Source organism: Symphalangus syndactylus, chromosome 11 (assembly GCF_028878055.3).
Source record: "Symphalangus syndactylus isolate Jambi chromosome 11, NHGRI_mSymSyn1-v2.1_pri, whole genome shotgun sequence".
Lineage (NCBI taxonomy): Eukaryota > Metazoa > Chordata > Mammalia > Primates > Hylobatidae > Symphalangus > Symphalangus syndactylus.
The window spans coordinates 82,959,288-82,982,303 of NC_072433.2; the positions used below are offsets into that span (position 1 = coordinate 82,959,288).

The window sequence follows — 23,016 nt, forward strand, 5'->3', positions numbered from 1 at the left end:
TAAAATAACCACTATTTTATTATGTTGATGGATTCTGTGGAGCAGAAGTTTAAACAGAGTACAGAAGTCTGGCTTGTTTCTGTTCCATGATACATGGGGCCTTGGCAGCGAAGACTGAAATGGCTGGGGCTGGAATCACCTAGGAGCTTCTTCACTCATATGTCTGGTGCCTGGGCTGGGGTATTCAAAAGCTGGGCTTATCAGGAACTATTGACCAGAACACCTCCACGTGGACCTCCATGTGGCTTTGGTTTTCTCACTGCAGGGTGGCCTCGGAGGAGTCAAGCTTCTTATAAAGCAGCTCAAGTTCCCAAAAGCAGGTGTCCTAGTGAACAAGTTAGAAGCCCCCTGGCTTCGTATAACCTTGACTCAGAAGTCACCTGGCATGACCTCCTTTGTTTTCTTGGTTGAAGCAGGCACAAACCAGCTCAGACTCAAAGGCAGGGAACACACACCCCACCTTCTTATAGAAGGAGTGTCAAAGAATTTGCCATCATAGGTTAACGCTACCACATCAACCCTTAGAATTAAAATGCTTATTTAAAAAGTAATTCCTGACCATCCCTTCTCACCTTGAGACTGTAAGGAGTTTTTACGGCAGGTTTCAAATATGGCAGACAGGCCTGAGGGACTGGCAAGGGGCAATCTTCCAGGGGTTATTTGCATAAGGGACCTTCAGGTCAAGATTTCATCCTAAGGGAAGAGAAAATAGAGACCAGTAATACGAGGACCGAAGGTTAGAGGAGTGAGTGAGTCTAAATCAGTTCAATGTCTGTTGGTCAAATTGTCATCATCCAGATCTACCACGGTATCTTCCTTGAGTGTTTCAGTAAAATATCTATAGAACCCCAAGACAACAGTATTAGAGACACACAAGTCAGCCACAGACACACGTGACTCCACCTGGGTTTATCAAGCTATCGTTGGAGGAATTTAAAGGAAAGCTAGTATTCCCTGAGTGGTGAATTTGGGCTGGAATGGCTAAGTAGATGCTTTAATAAAATAATTTTTTTGCAGCTAGACTTACAGGGCTGAGGAAACAGGGATTACAGCTAAAATTTATATTGTATAGTACAAAAAGCAGGATACTTTATCCTATAAACAGCTGCAAAATTCCATGAAGATTACGTTGGCAGTTATAATAATAATGAAAGAACACTATTTTTCCCCCACAGCGGTCATATTAATTACAGTTCTTAATTGTATTATTTCATAAAAGTGATGAGGAAAATGCTCTTTTAAATGTTTTTACTATTACCATTGCTGATATTTGGCTATTTGAAGAACCAGTGCTTTTTTTTTTAAGTCACAAAAAATACTGACTGATACATTCAAATTTTGTTTTGAAATTGAAAATTTCAAATTGAGTGACTTTTTTTCTAAATAAAGAAATAGAGATGGAGTTTTGCATGTTGCCCAGGCTAGTCTGGGACTTCTGAGCTCAAAGGATCTGCCTGCCTCAGCTTCCCAAAGTGCTGGGATTACAGGCATGAGCCACTGCAACTGGCTTGTCACCAATGCATCCACCATCATGCCTGACTAATTTTCCAATGTTTTATAGAGACAGAGTCTTGCTATGTTGTATAAGCTGGTCTTGAACTACTGGGTTCAAATGATCCTACCACGTCAACTTCCCAAAGTGCTGGGATTACAGGCATGCGCCCTCACACCTGGCCCAAATTTAGTGACTCTTTAAGGGGAAAATAAAAGAGAGTTTTCTATATTTTCCTAATAAAATTCAGGACTTTTTAGTTGTCACGAACAAAAATCCAGTCAACCTGACTTAAACCAAAAGGAAATTTATAGGTTCTTGAAATCAAAAGGTCCAAGAACATAAAATTGCTTCAGGCAGAGCTGGATCCAGGTGCAGAAAATATGTTATCAGGAATCCGTCTCTCCCCATCTCTCAGGTCTCCTTTGCTCTGGATTGGCTTCATTCTTAGACAGCCTACCTCCCTAGTGATGAAGGGGCTTCCAACAACACATACAACCAGATTAATGAAGCCAATAGAAAGGAAGTGCCTTGTTTCACATAATTTAAGCAAAATATCTATAATTGACTGCACTGAATTGGGTGCATGGTCAGATCTGTGTTATGTGTACACTCTTTTTATACGAAAGGGTGGGGGCAGGGGTGTATATGTGGCCCACCTAGACCATGTAGAAGAAGTGTTGCCCAAGAGGAATTCCCTAAAAAAAACTTTTACCAGAAAAAGAGAAAGTAGATGACATCAAAATCAACTATACATCCCCAAATCTCCACTGAAGGAATGATACACATTTATAAATGCTATGGATTCAGATTAAAATTATAAATAATAATTTTATTAATCTTATTCTGTGTACTTTGCATCAATTATGCCTGCAAATTTTTCTTTACATCTCTTCCTGAAAGTGTTCTAAGTGACCTATTATTTCCTGTAGTCGTTTATGCACAGAAGCATACAGATGATTAAAACTTCAGGGCCGGGCGTGGTGGCTCATGCCTGTAATCCCAGCAATTTGGGAGGCTGAGGCGGGTGGATCACCTGAGGTCAGGAGTTCGAGTCCAGCCTGACCAACATGGAGAAACCCAGTCTCTACTAAAAATATAAAAATTAGCCAGGTATGGTGGTGTGCACCTGTACTCCCAGCTACTTGGGAGGCTGAGGCAGGAGAATTGCTTGAACCCGGAGGTGGAGTTTGCAGTGAGCCAAGATCATGCCATTGCACTCCAGCCTGGGTGATAGAGCGAGACTCCATCTCAAAAACAAAAACAAAAGCAAAAACAAACAAATAAACAAAACTTTAGCCTGGATCATCATCCTCGAGGTTATACTAAGAGAGACATTTTGGGTAATGCCTACTAGACATTCAGGAATCATTGTGCAAGCTTTGACCTTCATCTGTCTGGTCAATGAAGTCACACCACTATGTCAAGAGCATTAGACCTGCTCTTTCTGAGTTATTGAAATGGGATTTTAGAGTGCATTTTGAATTTTCAAGAAGATTTTTATTTTTCACTTAGCATTTATCATTATTGTATATTTTTAAATACAGCTACTAAGAGCTTGCCCTAGCCACAGAGTGTACTCCAAGAAGCAGAAGATGCTTAATGTGTTAATGTTATTATAAGGGGAACAAAGAGTTTCATAGTCAAATGTTTGGAACACTAGGTTAAATACGCTTCTTTTTCTTTAACTTCTTATTATAAAGTTACAGAAAAGCTTAGAGTAACATAAAAGAACACCCACACATTAACCACTAAAGTTCAGCATTTTTCCATCTTCATTTATATATATGTATATAGTTGTTGCTGGTGAATAACTTGAAAATCAGTTGCAGACTCATGATAACATTACACTTCGCCTCCAAATACTTGAGCATGCATCTCCTGAGACATTCTTACATAACCACAGAAGCATTATAACACTTAAGAAAACTAACAATAATTTTCCATAATACCATGTAATACCCAGTCCATGTTCAAATTTTCCCTTTTTTTCTCAATACTACTTGTATAGATAACTTTTTCTTTTGAACTAAAATCTAATTAGAGTTCACACATTGCATTTGATTGTTATGTCTGTTTAGTGCCTTTTATTTTAAAAGTCTTCCTGAACTTTTTAAAAAGAGTACTGTGTTTTTTATGAGACCAAGCCAGTTATCTTGTATTAATAGAATATTCCACATTCTGGATTTTTCTGAATGTCTTCCCATGACGTCTTCTCATTTATTCTTCCCTTCTCAACCAGGTTTCTTTACAGCAGAAACTCTCAGAGCCTTTAAAGGTCAATGGGCAAAACTACTCTCCAAATGGACACCTTCTAGCAGCCTCTGCCATCTTCACAATAACCTTCCACACTCAGTGAGGCACACACATGCCAGAAACACCAGCCCTAGCAGAGGGTCAGATGGAAATACGCATGCCTTACCCATTGAGTTTCATGTGAAAGGACTTCAATTTGGCTCCCACTCTTGGACGTTCTCCTCTCTTGGGGCTACAGGGGCCCAGTTGAAAATGAAACAACAACAACTAAAAAACAAAACCCAAAAACATCATATCTGGGCTCTAAACTAATGTCTGGGGGAAATTGAGGCTCAGAGATTAAATTCTCTTGCAAGGTAAAGCCCAAAGCTATCAAAATCTGAAGGGTCAAATTCAAAAATCAAAATTTTCTGCACTTCTACGGAAAGAATCAGAGCTTTTCCTGTTTCTGATTCTGCACAGCCTCAGCTGGGGGGCTCCTGAAGCCTTAAGCAGCTGCAGCTGCAGTCTAGCTCTGAAGTTGTATTTGTTCATTTTCCATTTTCTGAGGAGCCTCACTCACTCTTTTAAAGTGTTAAAAGTCTCAGCAGAAGCCAGAACATTATTGTAGCACTGGCCTCTCACCTACCCACCAAAGTTAGGAAACAAACCATTCTCTGTCCCTGGAGCGATTGCCAAATAAAGATGTACTTCTAGAACCCAAAAACTCTAGCATAGGCTTAGAATCTGAGAGGAGAGACTCTGTGTCTCAACTTCCTCAGGGTGGCTGTCAGTCAGTCAGTGAAGGCAATCCAAACCTATATTCTGTGCAGGTAAACTAATTGGGAGAAATCTTTTCATAAGAGGTTAATTCGGGCATCGTGCTGAACACATCTGGGGGACAGAGTGGGCAGAAGAAGAGCCATTCATAGACACAGGCAATAGAGTCATTCTGCCTTCCAACAAGTTTAGAAATTTACAAAGGTGGAGGCCCCAGTCTCCAACTGTCTTTCATGTCTTACCAATTAAAATTCTCTTCATCGCCATTTCCATTCTGAGCCCTTGTACTTAATTGAGCAAGATCTCTATCTAGTGACATGGAGCTCTCTTGGGAGCGTGTTTTCAATCCTGTGCCTCAGTGGCTGTTTTCAGTGGCAGGCTGAACAATCTGCCTTGAGCTACACTTTCTCCAGAGCTCTCTTGACTCCACGGATGATGTGGAGTGACTTTGAGCATGTGGACGTACTACAGGAATCCAGGGTTTGTCCTTCCACAGTTCCCTCTCTGGCCCAGAATGCAGAATGAAATCTGAAGCAGTGCTGCCTCCCCATCCCCACATAGACAATTTCCAGGTAGGCACACGCAGAGCTCAGCCACCTTACATTTTAAATGCAGCGGGGTATAGATTTAGGTGACAGTGTGGGGAAGGGTTCTCTTTAAGAAAAAGATACAAAACAATACATTTAAAAATATATGTAAAAGCAAATATTTCGTTAGAAAGAATGAATAATCACAAAAAATACAAATATTTTTAAATGACCATAATAGCAAACATTAATTGCCAGACATACCTCTATAATACTTTTTGCCTACAATCTTGTCCATTTACTCTCTAGTCATCCCTTCACGCAATAATTTTATGATATTTTATATAAATGGAACAGATAGATAATTCAATCTTTCCTACAGTATTAATCTTTTTTAATTGACAGGAAGCATAAAACAAACTTAGTTTTAGACCCGGTACAGGTTTGTGTACTTTAGACATAGGAGTTCTGATAAATTCTATTTCATGTGATTCCCATTAAAAAAGACGTGGTGGGTTTATAGTTTACATGATGTCATTATTAAGCACATTTCATGTGTACTGTCAATGAGAACAGAATCCCATATTTACATTACCGAACATCTGATGATAGAATTTTCGACAGCCTAATTTCTGGCTCCATCCATTTCAAATGTGGCTTCTGCTCTAGGACTCACATACTTCCATGTTGGGCACTGTCCCACCTTCACATTTTGAGAGAACCCTCGCCCTCGCTGTCATTTGGGCATACAGGGAAAGTCACCACGGTGGGCAATTGGAGAATTCTTGGAAGCAATAAACCATAAAACTATATCCCACTAAACCCAAACTAAATGTATTTCCAACTCAGATGCCCCTTAGCCAGGTCCCCAAAATGTCTGAGTGACAGCAGGAAAACAGACAATGGCCTTGATCCACAGAAGTTAAATTACCTTGCTTTTACACATTTTACAAAAACATTATCATCATTATTCCTCCCTGTCTTCTTTCTCCTTTCTGAACAATTCAGTGCTAAGGCCAGTAGCTAGGACACAGCGGGGTAGACACACATGCTGGCTAGGGGGATGGGAAGGAGGAGTGACCAAGGTGGCTCACAGAGGAGTGTCAGAGCCCTAGTGGGATAGATGGCAACATGGTGTGGTGACATAGCACGGCCAGCTCGAGCCCAGTGGGAAGGGAATCAAGGGGCAGCCTAACGAGGCTAAAAGTCCAGTCTCTGTGATGTGCCTTCATTACCCAAGTCTAATCAGGAGGAAACATCAGACGAACTCAAACTGAGGGATATTCTACAAAATGAATGACCTGTAATCTTCAAAAATGCAAATATCATAAATGTTAAAGAAAGACTAAGGAGATATCTCAGACTGAAGAAAGCTGGAGACATGACAACTAAACATACAATCTTGAATCTGAACTGAATTTGAGGATTAGATGGTAGTGTGTCAGTGTTAACTTCCTGATTTGGATGGTTGTATTGTGGTTATGTAGAAGAATGTCCAGATTTGGAGAAAATACATACTAAAGCATTAGGGACTGATGGGGCATCAGATTGGTACTATACTTTCAAATGGGTGTTTGGGAATAGAGTTTCCCTGTACTTTTCTGTATTTTTGTGTTTGTTACCAAATTATATATAATTATATATATGAGGGGTAGGGGTGAGAGAGAGAGCGAGAGCATATGACCATGTGAACACATTACTAGTGTCCCTCAGGACCTTAGGATCTTGGAAAGGCCCCATGCAAGTATGGGAACCTGAAGCTTCAGTTTCATCAATATCACTACCTCTAACTGCAGCAAATCTGACTCTACCCACTACTGTCTGAAAGGCCAAAGTCCTTAAAGACATAATTTAGACCTTGTCTTAGTTATACCTGCTTTCTTAGGTCTTTGTGGCCTCCCTATCTCTGCTAACACTCAGCATAGCAGAATGAATATGTTCTGAATGTTGTTCAAGGTCAAGGAGCAGCAGCTTGCACCCAAGGCCCACATCACCTAAAGCCCTCTGGGGTTTGCCTTTGCTGGGCCCACATACCTCTGTTGTGTGTATTTGCTAAGCCTGGCTTGGTACAAATGGCTGGTGTTTTGCTTCAGGCTCAATGCAAGTTTGGTGGTGTTTGCTGATCAGACTCTCTTCTCCACACCCCCACTTACGTCAGCTGTGTATCATTTGCTTAATACTCAGGACTTGGAGTCCCACCAGGAAGATAAAAATCAGGAGTGAACAAGAAGTGTTTCAGCTATTCAAATCTCCCTTCATTCACTTCTCCTGGTATGCTCAGCTTAGCTCCTTTCTTCTTTCTACAGATTTGTGTACCTGTAGAGAGGGTACAATCTAGTCTGTCCTCTAGAGAGGAAAGTTTTAAGAGAGTTTTGATACATAAGTTTAATTCAGGAGGCTGTTAGTCCCTTTGGCTGCATGTTTAAGCCACCCCAATTGAGATGTTCATAATTAAATAGAGCTCACACCTTGATCTCTTTGTGTGTCTCTCAACTGGTTCCAAACTCAGGCAGAAAATAAAAGAAAGGTGTTATTGGGCCCTCTGAAGGAAAGTCCAACACAAATAAAAGATGATGGTACCTTCAGGGTGGTGATAGCAGATAAGGTAAGAAGCGGTGTAATTTCAGATACATTTTAGGAAGAAGTGTCAGGACTCAGTGCTGGATTAGATATGGGGGGATATCAAGGGGTCCCTAAGACCCCTTCGCATTTAGAGATTCACTAGATTCTGGGACTCATTACAGTTACGCTATTACAGAAACGTAGTAAGGATACACAGCTGGATTGTAAAGAAAAAGAGTCAGGCAGAGCATGGAAGACTTCGTGTGCAGGATTCCTAAGTGTTCTCCCTCTCACGAGGGGTCACACAGACTGCATTCTTCCTCCAGAAATGAAAATGTAAAAACATGCCTGCAATGTTTTTGCTCGGGAAAGACTGAGACTCAGCAGCCAGAGTTTTTAATTGGCGTTGGTCACAGGCACCTCTGCCTAGCAGGTACCAAGTTCTAGAATCTCAGAAGGAAAGCAAGTGATCAGCATAGAACACATTGTTTGTACAAATAGCTTAGGCACAGTGAGTCACTTTTATCATTTTAGGGAAAGCTTTATATGTGTAGGTGTAGGTGTTGGGTAAACTCACCTGATAGTAATAATTTATACATACCCTCAGAATGACCCCGTATGGCAGATGCACCTGAATGTTTGTTCTGACCTAGGGAATCTGGGAGTAGCCAAACTGGAGAGTCATTCTTTACCTATGAGAAACATCTAATACAGGGGACTGAGGCCCTGAATTTGGGGATACATGAAGGTTGCCAGGTGGAGATTGTTAGGGGGAGGGTATAAAGTGAAAATACCATGTAAACTGCATGATGGTTGCAGGCGGTTGCAGTTTTCCTGCCCAGCCCACCACCACTGGACTCCGTAAGCACCTAATAAAACACCATGTTTTGTTTGCTGGCTCTAGGTCTCTTCTTCGGCCTCTTGAACCTGGTTCCTTTCCTACTGGGGTTAATAGGGCTTTGGCACAACAGTAAGGGACTGTTTACCTGCCAAGTTCTCACATGTCAGCGAAGGGCCAACCTTACAAGCAGAACTTTTTTGTTGTTGTTTTTTTTTTTTTTTTTTTGAGACGGAGTCTTGCTCTGTCGCCCAGGCTGGAGTGCAGTGGCGCGATCTCGGCTCACTGCAAGCTCAAGCAGAACTTTTTAAGGATAGCAGTCTCAGGTCAGCTATGCGAACTCCTTTCTGTATGGGCGGGCAGGAAGGGGTGCAGTAAGGAAAAGGGAGGAGTCAAGGAAGACATCCAGATTTCTCCTTTAAGCCTGAAGATGGACAGTGTTGTCACTTATAGAGATGGAGAAGACAAAGAAATGCAGATTTATGGGAGAGAACTAGTATTTCGATTCTGAACACAATGAAATTAGAGATAGCTGTGAATTATCAGGTTAAACTATTGTATGTTATAATAATAAACAACCTTAAAATTCCAGGGGCCTTAACATAATAAAAATTTATTTCTCACTTAAGTTATGACTTTCACGGCTTAGTGGAAGTTAGGAAATTGGCGGGGAGATGTGGTCTCTGTTCTGCATAGTCACTCAGGGACCCAGGCTGGTGGAGGCTCCACCATCCAGAATGTTGTTAATTCTTATGACAGAAAAAGACGCAACTGGAGAAGTCTCATCTCAGCTTTTCTATGCTTCAGTCTACAGCCCATTGTTCAAAACTGGCCATGTGGCCGCAACAAACTGTAAGTGGAGCTGGAAAATGTGGGGTAGTTGATGGGATGTTTGGTGAACACCACTGTTTCTGCCACAATAGCCCCATAGAAATGTCAAGTAGGCATCCCCAACAAACGTATGTCTGGAGACATTCATTTAGGAGTCATAAGCACATAGGTGGTATTTAGAGCCACACTCACTGTCATGTAATCTGAGTTCCAGGGCCTAGTAAGGGCAGTATTATCACCCTTTTCTGGTGTGAAGGAGTAGGAAATCCAGATTGGTGGACACCCTTCAAACTTCCCCATAGCGAAACTAGTAGCACACAGGTGCCTTCACTAGCGGTCAAGACAGATTTTGGCTTAGGATTGAAGGCAAGTTTTTAACTTCTCAAAGAGAGGAGTCTTGGTGCCTGAAAGGTCTGCCTAGAAATAGCCTGGATGCTCACGGCAGAGGGACTAGGCTCACGACTTTCAATTGAAACCATACATGAAGATATTGAGAGCCAAAATCAGGGGGAAAGCTGGCCACAGGAACCACTAGGTGTCACTAATAGGCCAAAGTTAGAAGCGCGGAAAAGGAAAGGCTAAAAGAACAAATGAAGGAAAGAAAGAAAAGGTAGTACATGCCCTAAGATGGCCACAGGTGAAACTTAGTGGTAGCATTGCTCACATTGTTCTATTTAAAAAAAAGGCAAAATAACAGTAGATATCATGAACTTTATTCTGAACAATAATGACTTCCAAATAGACTGGATGGGTTCTTGCTGTTACCTAATGTGCATGCCTGCGTGTGAATGGTTTTGTGCGTTTGTGTGTGTATGCACTTGGGAAGTGGAGAAGGGTAGTTTACTCTGACCTCCATTATAGCTTTCCAAACATCACGTGACTAACCATATGACTACTTTTGGTAGAGATAAAAGAAAGTTTCTCTTCTTTCATCCTACTTGTGTGCATATGCATGTATAACTACTGAGGTCTTCAGTTTATTCAAAATCAAATTTAAGGTCGATGGATCTAAGATGTGTCCTTTTCTAATGCCCAGAATATGACAAAGCAAAAAAGGATTTCTAAAATGGCAAACCTTATTTAATCCTTCGATGACAAGCTGGGGACTGCTAACACCTTCCATGTGCCAATAAAATCATTTGGGATGACTGACAGATAATGGAAATTATAATAAATCAAAATATATTTTATCTCTTTGATAACTGATACATCAAAACTAGTTAATTTGTGTTTGGGTCAGTGAAAAAAAATGGCCAAAAGGGAAATGACCCAATAAAATATTATTGATCACCCTAAAACTGTACTGAAGAGAAAAAAATCAGAAGAAACTAGCACTGGAGGCAAATTATTCTGAGCTATTCAACTTCTTACATGTTGAGGCTCATTTAAAAAATGGCATTTATATAGCACACTGAGGTAAATGGACAAAGTTCCTGGGTTTCAGCTGCCCCAGTTCATTGGGCCACCCTAGAGCCTGAGATACCATACTAAATACAAGTTGTAGTGTTCAACCTTGGGTTCACACTGGAATCACTCAGGAAGTTAAAAACATATATTGAATCTGCCCACTCCCTCCCCACCCCAAATAAATCTGTGTTTTATTTTGCTGGTCTGGCATACACACTGGGCATTACGACTTTTCAAAACTCCCAAGCGACTCTAAGGCATAGCCAGGGTTAAGAACCACTGCATTGGAAAGTAGTCAAGGAAACTTTTAAAAACTTAGGCTCATCTAGTTTCCCAGCTCGGAACACAAATATGAGGGTTTTGGTGGTTTTCTTTGTTGTTGTTGTTGTCAATTCAGGGAAGTATAATGAGAAAAAGGCAAAATTGCAAAGTTCATAATATGAAAGTGAAAACTCTCCGTCTCCTCCCAAAGCAACCACTATTGTTTCTTTTGATTTTTCAAGAAAAAGTTTATGTACATACCTGCATGTTTGTATTTCAAAAAATAATTTTTGTTTACATTAGAGCACACCACATATAGTATTCTATGCTTTGCCTTTAATATTCATTACATCATGGACCTGTCCTTTCAGTATACAGTACACAGCTACGAAGTAATTCACATGTCTGTACTGTTGTGCTGTGTTTTATTGAACCATTCCTCCGTGTTATCACTTTAGCTATTTTCACTATTTCACTGCAATAAACTTTCTTTTTTTTTTTTTTGAAGTGTAGTTTCGCTCGTGTTGTCCAGGCTGGAGTGCAAGGGCGCGATCTCGGCTCATCGCAACCTCTGCCTCCTGGGTTCAAAGCGATTCTCCTGCCTCAGCCTCCCGAGTACCTGGAATTACAGGCATGGGCCACCACGCCTGGCTAATTTTGTATTTTTAGTAGAGACGGGGTTTCTCTATGTTGGTCAGGCTGGTCTCAAACTCCCGACCTCAGGTGATTCACCCGCCTCGGCCTCCCAAAGTACTGGGATTACAGGCGTGAGCCACCGCGCCAGGCCTTAACATCCTTATACATGGGTTACCAGCATCGCGACGACCTTCTGCGAATATTTTTATAGGGTAAATTCCTGAATGAAGTCGCTGGGCGCATCTAAAATTTGAAATAAATGTAATGAGATCAACAAACAACTAAAAAGCAAGCTGATGCTATCCACATTTGTCAAGCACACGAGTATGCCTACCAGTTTGAAGGTGCTGGCTCGGCGCTGTTGGCCAGAGATCTCTATCAAGCAGGGTCATCTGCCGGCAAATGCCATGGAGGCGGTCCCGGGGACGGGCCTTCTTGGGTCACGTGGACGGCCTCGCCCCGCCCTGTCGAGGCGCCGCGCGTGTCTGGAGCTCTGGCTCGTGCAGTAGCGTCACGCGGAGGCGGAGCGAGGACTCGGGGACAGTAAGTTCTGTTCTCGCCGCGCAGGGGGCGGGCTGGTGGGACCAGCTGCTTCCGGCCGGGCTGCGGGCGTGGACTCCGCGTTCCGGCTATGGCCCGGCCGCTGCGAGTCCTGAGGCCCTCCTGGGTTTCAGTTCAGCGTTAGTTAACGGTTAACCCGCCAGAGCAGGCTTCCGCCCAGGCACAGGATACCCACTGAGCTTGTTCACCTTGAAACTTGGGCCACACCTGAGACCTGCCACCTCAGGGGGGTACGCGGGTCGTTTCTAACAAGCTTTCATGGCATTTGTGCCATGAAAGCTCTGAAGTATAGAAGCTGCTCCAGGGCTTCCGCAGCCCCGGCCTTCCTGGAGATGCTAGTCTCCTGGAGTCTGTGTCGAGAATTTACAGCACCTGGACAGCCACGTGCAGTCTCAGAACTGCAGGTGGTCTTTACCGAAATGTTAAACACAACTTGAAGTTAGGCAGGATAACTGCCAGAGCTGGATAGAGGTGCCAGCTAACGCGCTGTGAGCGTTTTCTGCGGTTAGGCCTGCTCTAAACATTTGACATGTGTTAAAGCATTTATGTGCTTTACCCACACCCATATGTGGCGGGCCCTTCTTACCGTAAAAGAAACTGCAGCACAGCGAAGTTAAGCAACTTGCCCCAAATCACGCAGAACTGGGATGCAAACCCAGGTCTAGCTCACTCGTGATCACGGTTCAACATCATACGATGGTGCTGATTTCCAGAGCAGCTCTGTGACTTTATATAAAATTATTGGGCAAGCGTTCAATTGTAAACATTCGTGAACATAGCTGTTGCACATTAGCGTTCCTTTTTTAAAAAAAAAATTCAGGACCATCTTTGGTGACAAATATCAAACTATATATATCACCAATATACATATTTGCTTTGCTAAAAGGTTTTTTGTGTCTTCAGGGTAGTTTACTTGCAAGCCCCATGTTCTTATAAAAACGTGGCTGCTACCTGAATGAAACTAATGCCTACCCCTTGGCGGTTTTGTGAAGACTAATGAACTATTATATTCAATGGGTCCAAGCAGTAGGCATTTACTGAAGGACAGCTGGCTTTATCTATTATTATTCTGCCATTCAGAGAGATACCAAAACTACTCTTTAAGGCATTTCTTTTCCCTGCACATAAAAGCAAGGGTGTCATACTTGAGATAAGCATTCTGATAATGTGTAGGCAAAGTTTCCAGACTTGGTAAAAGCACCTTAGTCATGGCTCAAGAAGAGTGACAAGTAAGTACGTTTCACTTCATGTTTCTTTTGTCCCCCGTGTCTTGTGGAAATTTGAGTTACACTAAATATTTTTAAAAATTCCACTTGAATTTATTTCTTATGTTGGAAAGGGATCTAATAGTGACCGAGTATCCATTTAGCTAATTTGTAATTTTATATGGAGTTAGCACCTTTAGAAACCAATTTTAGGGACAGGCCAAAAATTTTTCTCGAAGAGAACATGGAACACAACACCTAAATATTTCAGGGGGATGTTTTCATCTAGTCCCCAAATTGGACGAGTCCTTTAATTTTCTGTTTCATTCAGTTAAGATTCTACTATCTTAAAGTAGACTTAAAATCGAAATATATTGGGAATTTATGAATAGTTCATCAAAATAACGATAATTAAGGTGAACACATGGGCTTTCCCTGTTGTCTGAATGGATCATGATATTCACAATAGTAAGAATAATATGGGTGTTAAATGTAAAAAGTCAAAAAGTCATCAGATATTATAAATAGTACCATTTAAGATACATAGAGGAAACTGTTGGCATATAAAATAATACTTTTCTAAGCAAAATGCAAGGCCATAATCATAGTTCTCTGAAACCTTTATCATTTAGCCCCAGTCTTCTCTGCTCCTTTCTTATCAGCCCCGTAAAAGTTCACCAGTTTTTCGGGTTGGAGGCAAACCTTGCAAAGACTGTAAGTTTGTAGTGACTCAAATTTGAGAAAGACCTGTATTTGGTTCTCATTTATTTGGAAGTTGGGAAAACATAATTAACTATTGATATTATACTACATCTCTTGTATTTTGTTACTTTTTGATAGTAGTACTTTTCTATTTTTTGCCTGGAGGAAAAAAAAAAGAACTATTCATTTATTTTCTCCTTTGGTGCCAAGTATTGAAATTAGCTGTACAAAATTCTCAAATATTTCATTCATGACCTATGCACAGGCACATTCTCTGAGGATAGAAAGGGCAATTTTATTCCATTTTTCTTGGGTTTGGGGTCATTTGCTACATAAATATAGATTAGGATACAACTTAAATCTTGAAAAGAATAATTTTAATTTTAAGAAATAAGTAAATATTTTTAGACATTTAAGAAATGTTTATTATCCCCTTGCTTTTCTTTATATATTTACCCTATAGTACATGTATCCATGAATAATATACTGTTTGGTTTTGCCACTTTTGTGATAAAAACAGAAACATACTCTGAATTCCTTTTTAAATTTTTCACTTGCAATTATGTTTTTTGAAATTAAGCCAACTTGATGTAGAGATACATTTTTCACTGCTGTACAGCATTCCATTGAATGAACATACACATTTTCCATTCTACTGTTGATGGGTTTTGTGTTGTTTTTGTTTTTTGCTGTTATAACTATTCTTATGTATGTTTCCTGGTGTACCTGTGCGCATTTCTGTGGCATATACCCAAAGTGGGATTATTATTGTTATGTTTAACTTTACTAGGTAATGCCAAACTCTGGTAGCACTAATTTATGTTATCACTAGCAGTTCCATATTTTCACTAATACTTGGTATAATTTTTTTGTAAGCCTGGTGGATAGAAAATAGTGTCACATTAATGGCTTGGCTTTGCATTTCCTTTGCGTTTTCCTACTAATGAGGTTGAGTCTTTACATATATTGGGCATTCAGATTTCTTTATTTGTGACATGTTTGTTCATGTCTTGCCCACTTTTCTGTGATTATTTGTTCTTTTTTTACTGGCCTATAGGAGTTTTTCATATATTCTGAATCTCAAGCCTTTGTCAGTTATATGTATGCAAATTCCACATTTCTTTCTTTTTCTTTAGCCTATTTCCCCTTCTTTTAGTTCATTCCTTTGTCCCCATTTTTCTTATTATTACCCCTCTGTTCTGTCACAAAATGTGATGAAGGCTGCATGCCCAACTCTGAAGGTAGATACTACCACCTGAGCAATTTGTGTTCTTTGAGTACCTGCCAAAATCAAATAAAACCAGATGACCATTCAGAAATAGTATTCCTGCCTCCTATCAGCCATAGCTAACCCAGAAAATCATGGCCATGATCCTCTTTGCCTTTGCTTTAAAATAATAAACTTTTGCTTTTTTATTGTGACATAATTTTTAAAAACAATATGTATTACTTTTCTATCCCCCTTTTTTTAAAAAAAAATTTATTAGTTAGAGCAAGAATTAAAAATGCAAACTTCAGAGTACAAATTTGACATCCCTATAATTTTCTAAGCTTGATGTGTGTAATGCCTTCTTTTATACATTGAATTCAAAGCCCCTGCCTCTCCCCATCAACACACATGCACACATATACCTCTCTACCTACACCTCAATTTTGGAGCCCATACTTACAATGATATCTGATATCTGTCTTCTACGTGGCTCAGAACTATTTATCTCAAAATAGTGACCTATAAATTCTCTTTTTCTAAAGCTCACTCCTAACACACCAACAGAGATTTTACTCTTAATAATTTTTGTTTTATAAACTTACTTTTTATTTATTTTTTTTTTTATTTTTTTTTAATTTTTGTTTTTTTTTTTTTGTTTTTTTTTTGAGAGGGAGTCTCGCTCTTTCACCCAGGCTGGAGTGCAGTGGCGCGATCTCGGCTCACTGCAGGCTCCGCCCCCCGGGTTCACGCCATTCTCCTGCCTCAGCCTCCCGCGTAGCTGGGACTACAGGCGCCTGCCACCTCGCCCGGCTAATTTTTTGTATTTTTAGTAGAGACGGGGTTTCACCGTGTTAGCCAGGATGGTCTCGATCTCCTGACCTCGTGATCCGCCCGCCTCGGCCTCCCAAAGTGCTGGGATTACAGGCGTGAGCCACCGCGCCCGGCCATAAACTTACTTTTTAAATAAACCATGCTGTTTTTCAGCTAACATTTTAAAACTTCCAATCAATTATACAGGATTAAATAAATATTTAGAGAAGCCATCAGGAAAATTATCTGCAGAAGTCCTGAAGTCACTTGGCACTTCCATGAAAACAATTTCCCTTTTTTTGGGAAGGGACTAGCCCATAGTGTGTAACCATTCTAAGCTAGGTACACCGAGGTACAAATGCCTTCTTTAAAGAAGCTGGATAGCCCTGGGCGCGGTGGCTCGCGCCTGTAATCCTATCACATTAGGAGGCTGAGGCGGGCAGATCATGAGGTCAGGAGATCGAGATCATCCTGGCTAACACGGTGAAACCCCATCTCTACTAAAAATACAAAAAATTAGCTGGGTGTGGTGGTGGGTGCTTGTAGTCCCAGCTACTTGGGAGGCTGAGGCAGGAAAATGGCGTGAACCTGGGAGGTGGAGCTTGCAGTGAGCTGAGATGGAGCCACTGCACTCCAGCCTGGGCTACAGTGCGAGACTCCATCTCAAAAAAAAAAAAAAAAAAAAAAAAAAAAAAAGAAGTTGGATATATGTGTTTTTATGTAAAATGGTAACCTAAGACTTGGGTGGAATTACAATGCAGATTCCTGTTGATCAAGGAAAGGTATATTATCATGTTGTTTAACTTCCTGTGAGATATTACAATATTACTATATTTGAAGAAGGTGTGAATGATGAAGTATCTTCCTAAAGTTAGAATATTTATTTGAAGTTGACACCTGATTTGTAATTTTGTTAAATATTTGTAGACAAGTGTGTGTTTAATATCTTGAGCATTCCACAGCAAACTTCTTTTTTTAAAAAAATATTTTTAGAGACAGGGTCTCACTCTGTTGCCCAGGCTGGAGTACAGTGGTATGATCATAGCTCAGTGAAGCCTCAAACTCCTGGGCTCAAGTGATCCTCCTGACTCAGCCTCCCAAGCAGCCAACCCTACAGGCAAGTACCAACCCACCTGGGTAATTTTTAAAAAACATTTTTATGTAGAGCTGGGTCTCGATATGTTGCCTAGGCTGGTCTTGAATTCTTGGCAATTGATCTTCCCACCCCGGCCTCCCAAAGTGCTGGGATTACAGGTGTGAGCCACTGGCCTGAGTCATTATTTTGATTCAAGGACAGGATCAAACCTATAACCCTTAAGCCTGTTCCTAAAAATAATATTGAGATATTTCTTAGTCTTGATTTTTTTCCCACCTTTTAATTTCTATATTTGGCCAAAAGGATATTAAAGAGTGGAATAGGAGACAAACTTTAGAAATACAGGGAAAAGAGAGTAGTAATGGTTGTATTCTGAATATAAGGTCTTACTTGGATGCTAATCAGTATTTGATTTCTAGGAGGGTGGATGTATAGGGAGTAAGTGAACTTACAAAGAGAAAAGGATACAGGGTAGGCCAACTCTTTATAGAACAACCAAAGTTTCAGGACAGTTTCCTAGGAACTTCGAGTTTTATTCATGTATTATTTATTGTTTAGTACACAGACGTGACCAGCATTGGAATTTATTTGGCCTCATTGCCTGCGTTTTTTTTTCTAGGTTACCACCTATTTGCAATTCAGGGAGAATATAAGATAGAGAAGAAAGCTGTGAATGAATTACATTTGATTAGCAATAGATTGGACACTCTACTGATCTTGTCTTTCTACAACCTCTCTTCCACCTGCCCTCTAAATGTTGAAGTGCTTCAGGAATTGTCTTAGACCTTCTTCCTTATCTACACTTCCTCTCCAAGTGAGTCCATAGAATTCTATAACCTGGAAACTCCCCAGTTTTTCTCTCTAGAAATTCTCGACTTTAGTCTCATATATCTGGTTGCTGACTTGACATCTCTACTTGGATGTCTCTGAGATACCTTAAACTCAATATGTGTAAAATGTATATAGCTCTTGATTTTCCATCCTGCAAAAATACCATTCATTTCTTGGCCTTTCTCCTCACAGTCTTTGGCACTACAGTTCACCTAGCTGCACAAACCTAAAACTTGGGAGTCATCTTTCTTTATTTTTCTGTAGCATCTTCATTCTAGTTCATCAACCCAACTTCTCTGTACTATAAAATTAAAATAATAATACCTTTTTAGTAACATGGAGGATTAAAGGAGTTAATAAATAAATGTAGCCTTTGAATAGTGCGTGGCACATAGTTAACACAATATAATTGTAGCTACTACTGCTACTGTTATTATTACTTTTTATCCCCTACAGCGTCAACCCCCTGGGGCAAGCCACCATCTTTTTCATGGACCCCTAGCTTTCTGATTTCTGGGCATCCATTGTTGTTTTGCTATAATCCATTCTCCACAGAGCTGGGGCGTTGTTTCAAAAAGAAATCAAGTCACACTTTCCTGCTTTATACTCTTTAGTGGCTTTCCTTTGCTCTTAGAGTAAAATCCACACACAGCACTGCACAACCTGGCTCCTGCCTATTTACCAATCTTGCATATTATGTTCCAGTCTTCTGGAACACATTCACCAAGCCTTTTCTTTCCTTCAGGATTTTGTATTTGCTCTTCCTTCAGTATGGAATTCTCTTCCCCCAGCTGTTGGCATGTCTAGTTCATTTGCATTTTGGGCATTTCAGCTCAGCTGTCATCTCAGTGACCAGTTTTTATCTGAGGTAAGAAAATGAAAGGTTTTCATTCATACCCATCTTCTCTTGCTGTAATAGCTATCTGGTTGTGCCTGTAAGAGCCAACTGTGTACTCCAGGCAAAACCAAGTGGACCACCTTAGCCTAGAGGCTGAAGACTATTCAGCCAATCAAAGAATCCTGCCTTCAGCAGAAGGCTGAAAACAATGCAGATAACTGAATGTTGTTTAGTGTTGGATTTGATAGGAAATAAAGGGACAGTGAAACTTAAATCTCTATGTTTTACAAGTTCTGAAATTTCCTTCTTGACCTTGAAATGAATGTAATACAACTCTAGCCTCAGAGTGAGGAATCCTCCCTAATTTTGGCAGTCTTTGAGTCTCTAACGCAAAGTAATGACTACCTACTTAATATAATCCAGTATTTATGGCCGGGCGCAGTGGCTCACGTCTGTAATCCCAGCACTTTGGGAGACTGAGGTGGGCGGATTACTTAAGGTCAGGAGTTTGAGACCAGCCTGGCCAACACAGCAAAACCTGTCTCTACTAAAAATACAAAAATTAGCCAGGTGTGGTGGTGGGCTCCTGTAATCGCAGCTACTCAGGAGGCCAAGGCAGGAGAATCCCTTGAACCTGGGAGGCAGAGGATGCAGTGAGCTGAGATCATGCTACTGCACTCCAGCCTGGGTGACAGAGTGAGACTCTGTCTCAAAATAATAATAATAATCCAGTATTTATAAATGTTTTATATAGCTACAGAAAGTGCCTCCATAAATATTGAAAAGTCCAAACTATTCATTCTTATGGTTATCTCCATTAAGTTGGAACCAAATTAGTGAATACTTCTTGTAACTTTCCTTCTTTATGTTCAACTAGCATGAATCTTGATGGCTCTGCACAAGATCCTGAAAAGAGGGAATATTCTCCTGTCTGTGTGGGCAGAGAAGATGACATTAAAAAATCCGAAAGAATGACAGCTGTTGTCCATGATAGAGAAGTGGTCATTTTCTACCACAAGGGAGAATATCATGCTATGGATATTCGCTGTTACCGTAAGATTTTATTTTTCATTTGTAAAACTTTAAACCATAAAACTATCAAAATTTCAGTTTTTTAGTGACTGCAGGTAATATTCAATTCCTTTTCAGACTCAGGAGGACCTTTACATTTGGGAGATATAGAGGTATGTAAAATTAAATTTATTTTCAGCAAATTCAGCCAATATATTCAAAAATAATTCATAATTGGTTTGAACTATATTTTAATGCTTTGAATATAATTTCAAGTATTCTGGGAATTCATAAGATAAATATGAGAAATATGCATATCTTTTGACCTAGCAATTATACTCTATATCTATTCTATGGCCATAATTGCACAGATGTTTAAGTATTTGTATAGGAATGATTCATTGTAGCATTATTTATTATAATGAATAATTGAAGGCAACCTAAATGTTTTAACAATTGGAAACTGGTTAAATAAATTATGATACAGGCATGCTGTGGAATAACTGTACCATGCAATCATTAAATTAATGAGGCAGATCTATATGGGTATGGAGAGATGTGAGCAATGTATTTGTGACTGAAAAAAGCAAGTCATAGGATGATAATAGTCTTATGAGATTTCATTTTTTTATCAAAAAGAATAGTCACTTTTTACTGTATACACTGCAAAATTTGAATTTTTACAATGAGTATATATTACTTTTATAATGAAAATATATAGTATAAATATATTTTTAAAGAAATAAACCACACTGTAGTCTTAACTGAGGAGGAATACGGGAAGTTGTCTTTGCTTCCTTGGGATTCCAAAACTAGTCACCTAATTTCTTGTTTCTTCATGAAATTGGTCTCTCTCTCTCTAATCGATGCAAAGTACAAGCTTGAACTTAGCATTCCACTCTCTCTACACTTGATGAGTGTACACACCTGTCCTCATGTTAAAGAACGTATGTGTTTATTTTTTCTATTTTTTCCCGTTGTCCAAACCCACATATGTGAATCTTTGCTGACAGTTTTATGTAATGTAAATTATGAAAATGTGAATCTTTGCTGACAGTTTTATGAAAGTACAAATCAGTATTCCTGCACTTTTGGATACAGAGGGGAAAATGAAAGCACCCACTTACATTTGTGAGCTGATAATAGTTCCATAGAATTTTCTCCAGTTTCAGTCCATGAGAGCTTGAAGACCTTGCTCCTCAAACTGTTGTCCACAAACCAGCAACTTTGGTATCACATGGGAGCTTCTTAGACTGCAGAATCTTGTCACCCCAACCCCTTAGACCTACTACATTTAAACAGAGAGATATGCATTGAAACAAGATCCAGGTGCTTCCTATATTTTTTAAAGTTTGAGAAGCACTTCACCAAGACAGTTAAAAAGTGAGAATTAACTACTTTGGATCACAAATTGCTCTCCTATTATCATATGCACTCATGCCTTTAGTAACTCCTTTTGAATTTATATCTGAACCTTACAGTTCTAGAAGCTAGTGAAAATTCCTATAGAAGCACTTGAAGTTCTTGCCCCATTTCTGTCAAGGAGGCGACATTAACATCTAATAGATAACAGCACAGCTTCAGTCACATGGTTTAGTTGCCTGAGCATGTCAGTCTTCTGATAGAGCTCTAACTGGCTTTCTAATCAACTGTAAAAGAGCTTGATGACTCTTCTCAGATTAGGATCTGCTTTATGCTGAATAATTTGTACATAGGAGGAAAAAAGCAAAGCTAACCTGTTTTTTAACCTGGTTCTTCTGCAGCAGATTCTCTTCAGAGTCTATGGTGTATCAAGAACATTTGACATGTCAGAATATTAAATGAGTTATTCTCTTCCCCAGGATTTTGATGGACGACCGTGTATAGTTTGCCCCTGGCATAAATACAAAATTACTTTGGCAACAGGAGAAGGTCTGTACCAGTCTATAAACCCTAAAGATCCATCGGCAAAACCCAAGTGGTGCTCCAAAGGAATAAAGCAAAGGATTCACACAGTGACAGTAGACAATGGAAATATTTATGTGACTCTTTCTAATGAACCTTTTAAGTGTGACTCTGATTTTTATGCCACTGGAGACTTCAAAGTAATTAAGAGTCCTTCCTGATAAAAAATATATAGAAATGAAAAATATTGTGTATGTTGAAAACATTTTTAGAATAACTCTGCTTCAATTTTAAAGGTGATGAAATTTTTCAACGTAGGCACAACTATTTAAAAATCATATACATTTGAGAGGTTTAAGAGCACACATACTTAGTATGATGTAAGGATTATCATCAGGATCAATAGAATACATTTTATCGAATCTTCTGGATTAATTAGAACCTGAAGGTTATAGGTTTGGCATGTTCTGTTTAAGAAGGATGAAAATAAATTTGGAGTAAACAAATAATAGGTAACAATTAAGGTTTAGTGAGAAAAATTTTAATTTAAAAAATATAATTTTTAAAATAGGAAAAAAAATCCCTGTTTGATGTAGCAGACTTAATTCTGGAAAAGTTTTAGTATATACAAATAAACAGACTATATAATGAACTTCCATCACTCAGCTTTAACAGTTATCAGCATTCTTCCATTCTTGTTTTATTTATACCTCTATGGATTCCCTACCTCTGCTATTTGATTATTATTTTTACATTTTTAGGAAAGTTTAAATACATTGAAATGTTCACATCTGAACTGTGCAACTTTCCTAAATAACATAGCAGACTTTTTATACTTAAAAAATGCCTCCAAAAATGAGATAAGTTTACCTGCTGAACTTGAAAATAAGAAACTTAACCACTGTTAAGCGATCTGTGATCAAGGCAGATCTTGAAGTAAGGAAGCCAGACACAGCTGCTGCCCAGCCATGAGAGATGTAAAGTCTCCTATTCAGTGAGCCAATGTACTTTGAATGCCTATATGAAATTTTCAAATAAAGGTTTTTAAAAACGTTTTAGAACTTTGTGAATGTGTGCACAACTAAGTGTCTCCTATAAATATTATAGAGAGGAGATCTAGGGTTTTGTTCCTTGGAGTTCCCAGGCAAGGTTGATGTTCAGTTGGTTCACCCTGGTTTTATCATGTCAGTTATTTATGGTCAGTACCGTTCAGTTGCCTGATGCTCATACCATACCAGTTGTAATGCATTTAAAATAACACCCCAAGCACCCCCACCATGCAGAAATCAGCAGCACATA

The 23,016-nt window shown here is 39.6% G+C and overlaps 1 protein-coding gene and 1 long non-coding RNA gene across 7 annotated transcripts; one reads left to right on the plus strand and one right to left on the minus strand.

Moving 5' to 3' along the window:
* Positions 1-12,165, minus strand: LOC134731746 (uncharacterized). Its single transcript, XR_010114304.1, has 2 exons — positions 11,904-12,165; positions 1-693 (listed from the first exon to the last, which is right to left on the minus strand). It is a non-coding gene; the product is annotated as an uncharacterized lncRNA (long non-coding RNA).
* On the plus strand, positions 12,029-22,775 carry RFESD (Rieske Fe-S domain containing). Of its 6 annotated transcripts, none has more exons than XM_055233381.1 (6): positions 12,062-12,112; positions 17,773-17,967; positions 18,755-18,852; positions 19,700-19,875; positions 19,972-20,006; positions 21,675-22,775. In XM_055233381.1, the coding sequence occupies exons 2-6, from the start codon at positions 17,908-17,910 to the stop codon at positions 21,936-21,938; spliced, it is 633 nt and encodes a 210-aa protein (XP_055089356.1). In that variant the 5' UTR covers positions 12,062-12,112; positions 17,773-17,907; the 3' UTR covers positions 21,939-22,775. The 6 variants fall into 6 exon arrangements, with proteins under 6 accessions (XP_055089359.1, XP_055089356.1, XP_055089355.1 ...); XM_055233380.2 differs by lacking the exon at positions 12,062-12,112 and adding an exon at positions 12,155-13,359; XM_055233382.2 differs by lacking the exon at positions 12,062-12,112 and adding an exon at positions 12,164-13,359 and having other exon boundaries at positions 18,730-18,852.
* The last annotated feature ends 241 nt before the right edge of the window (positions 22,776-23,016 follow it).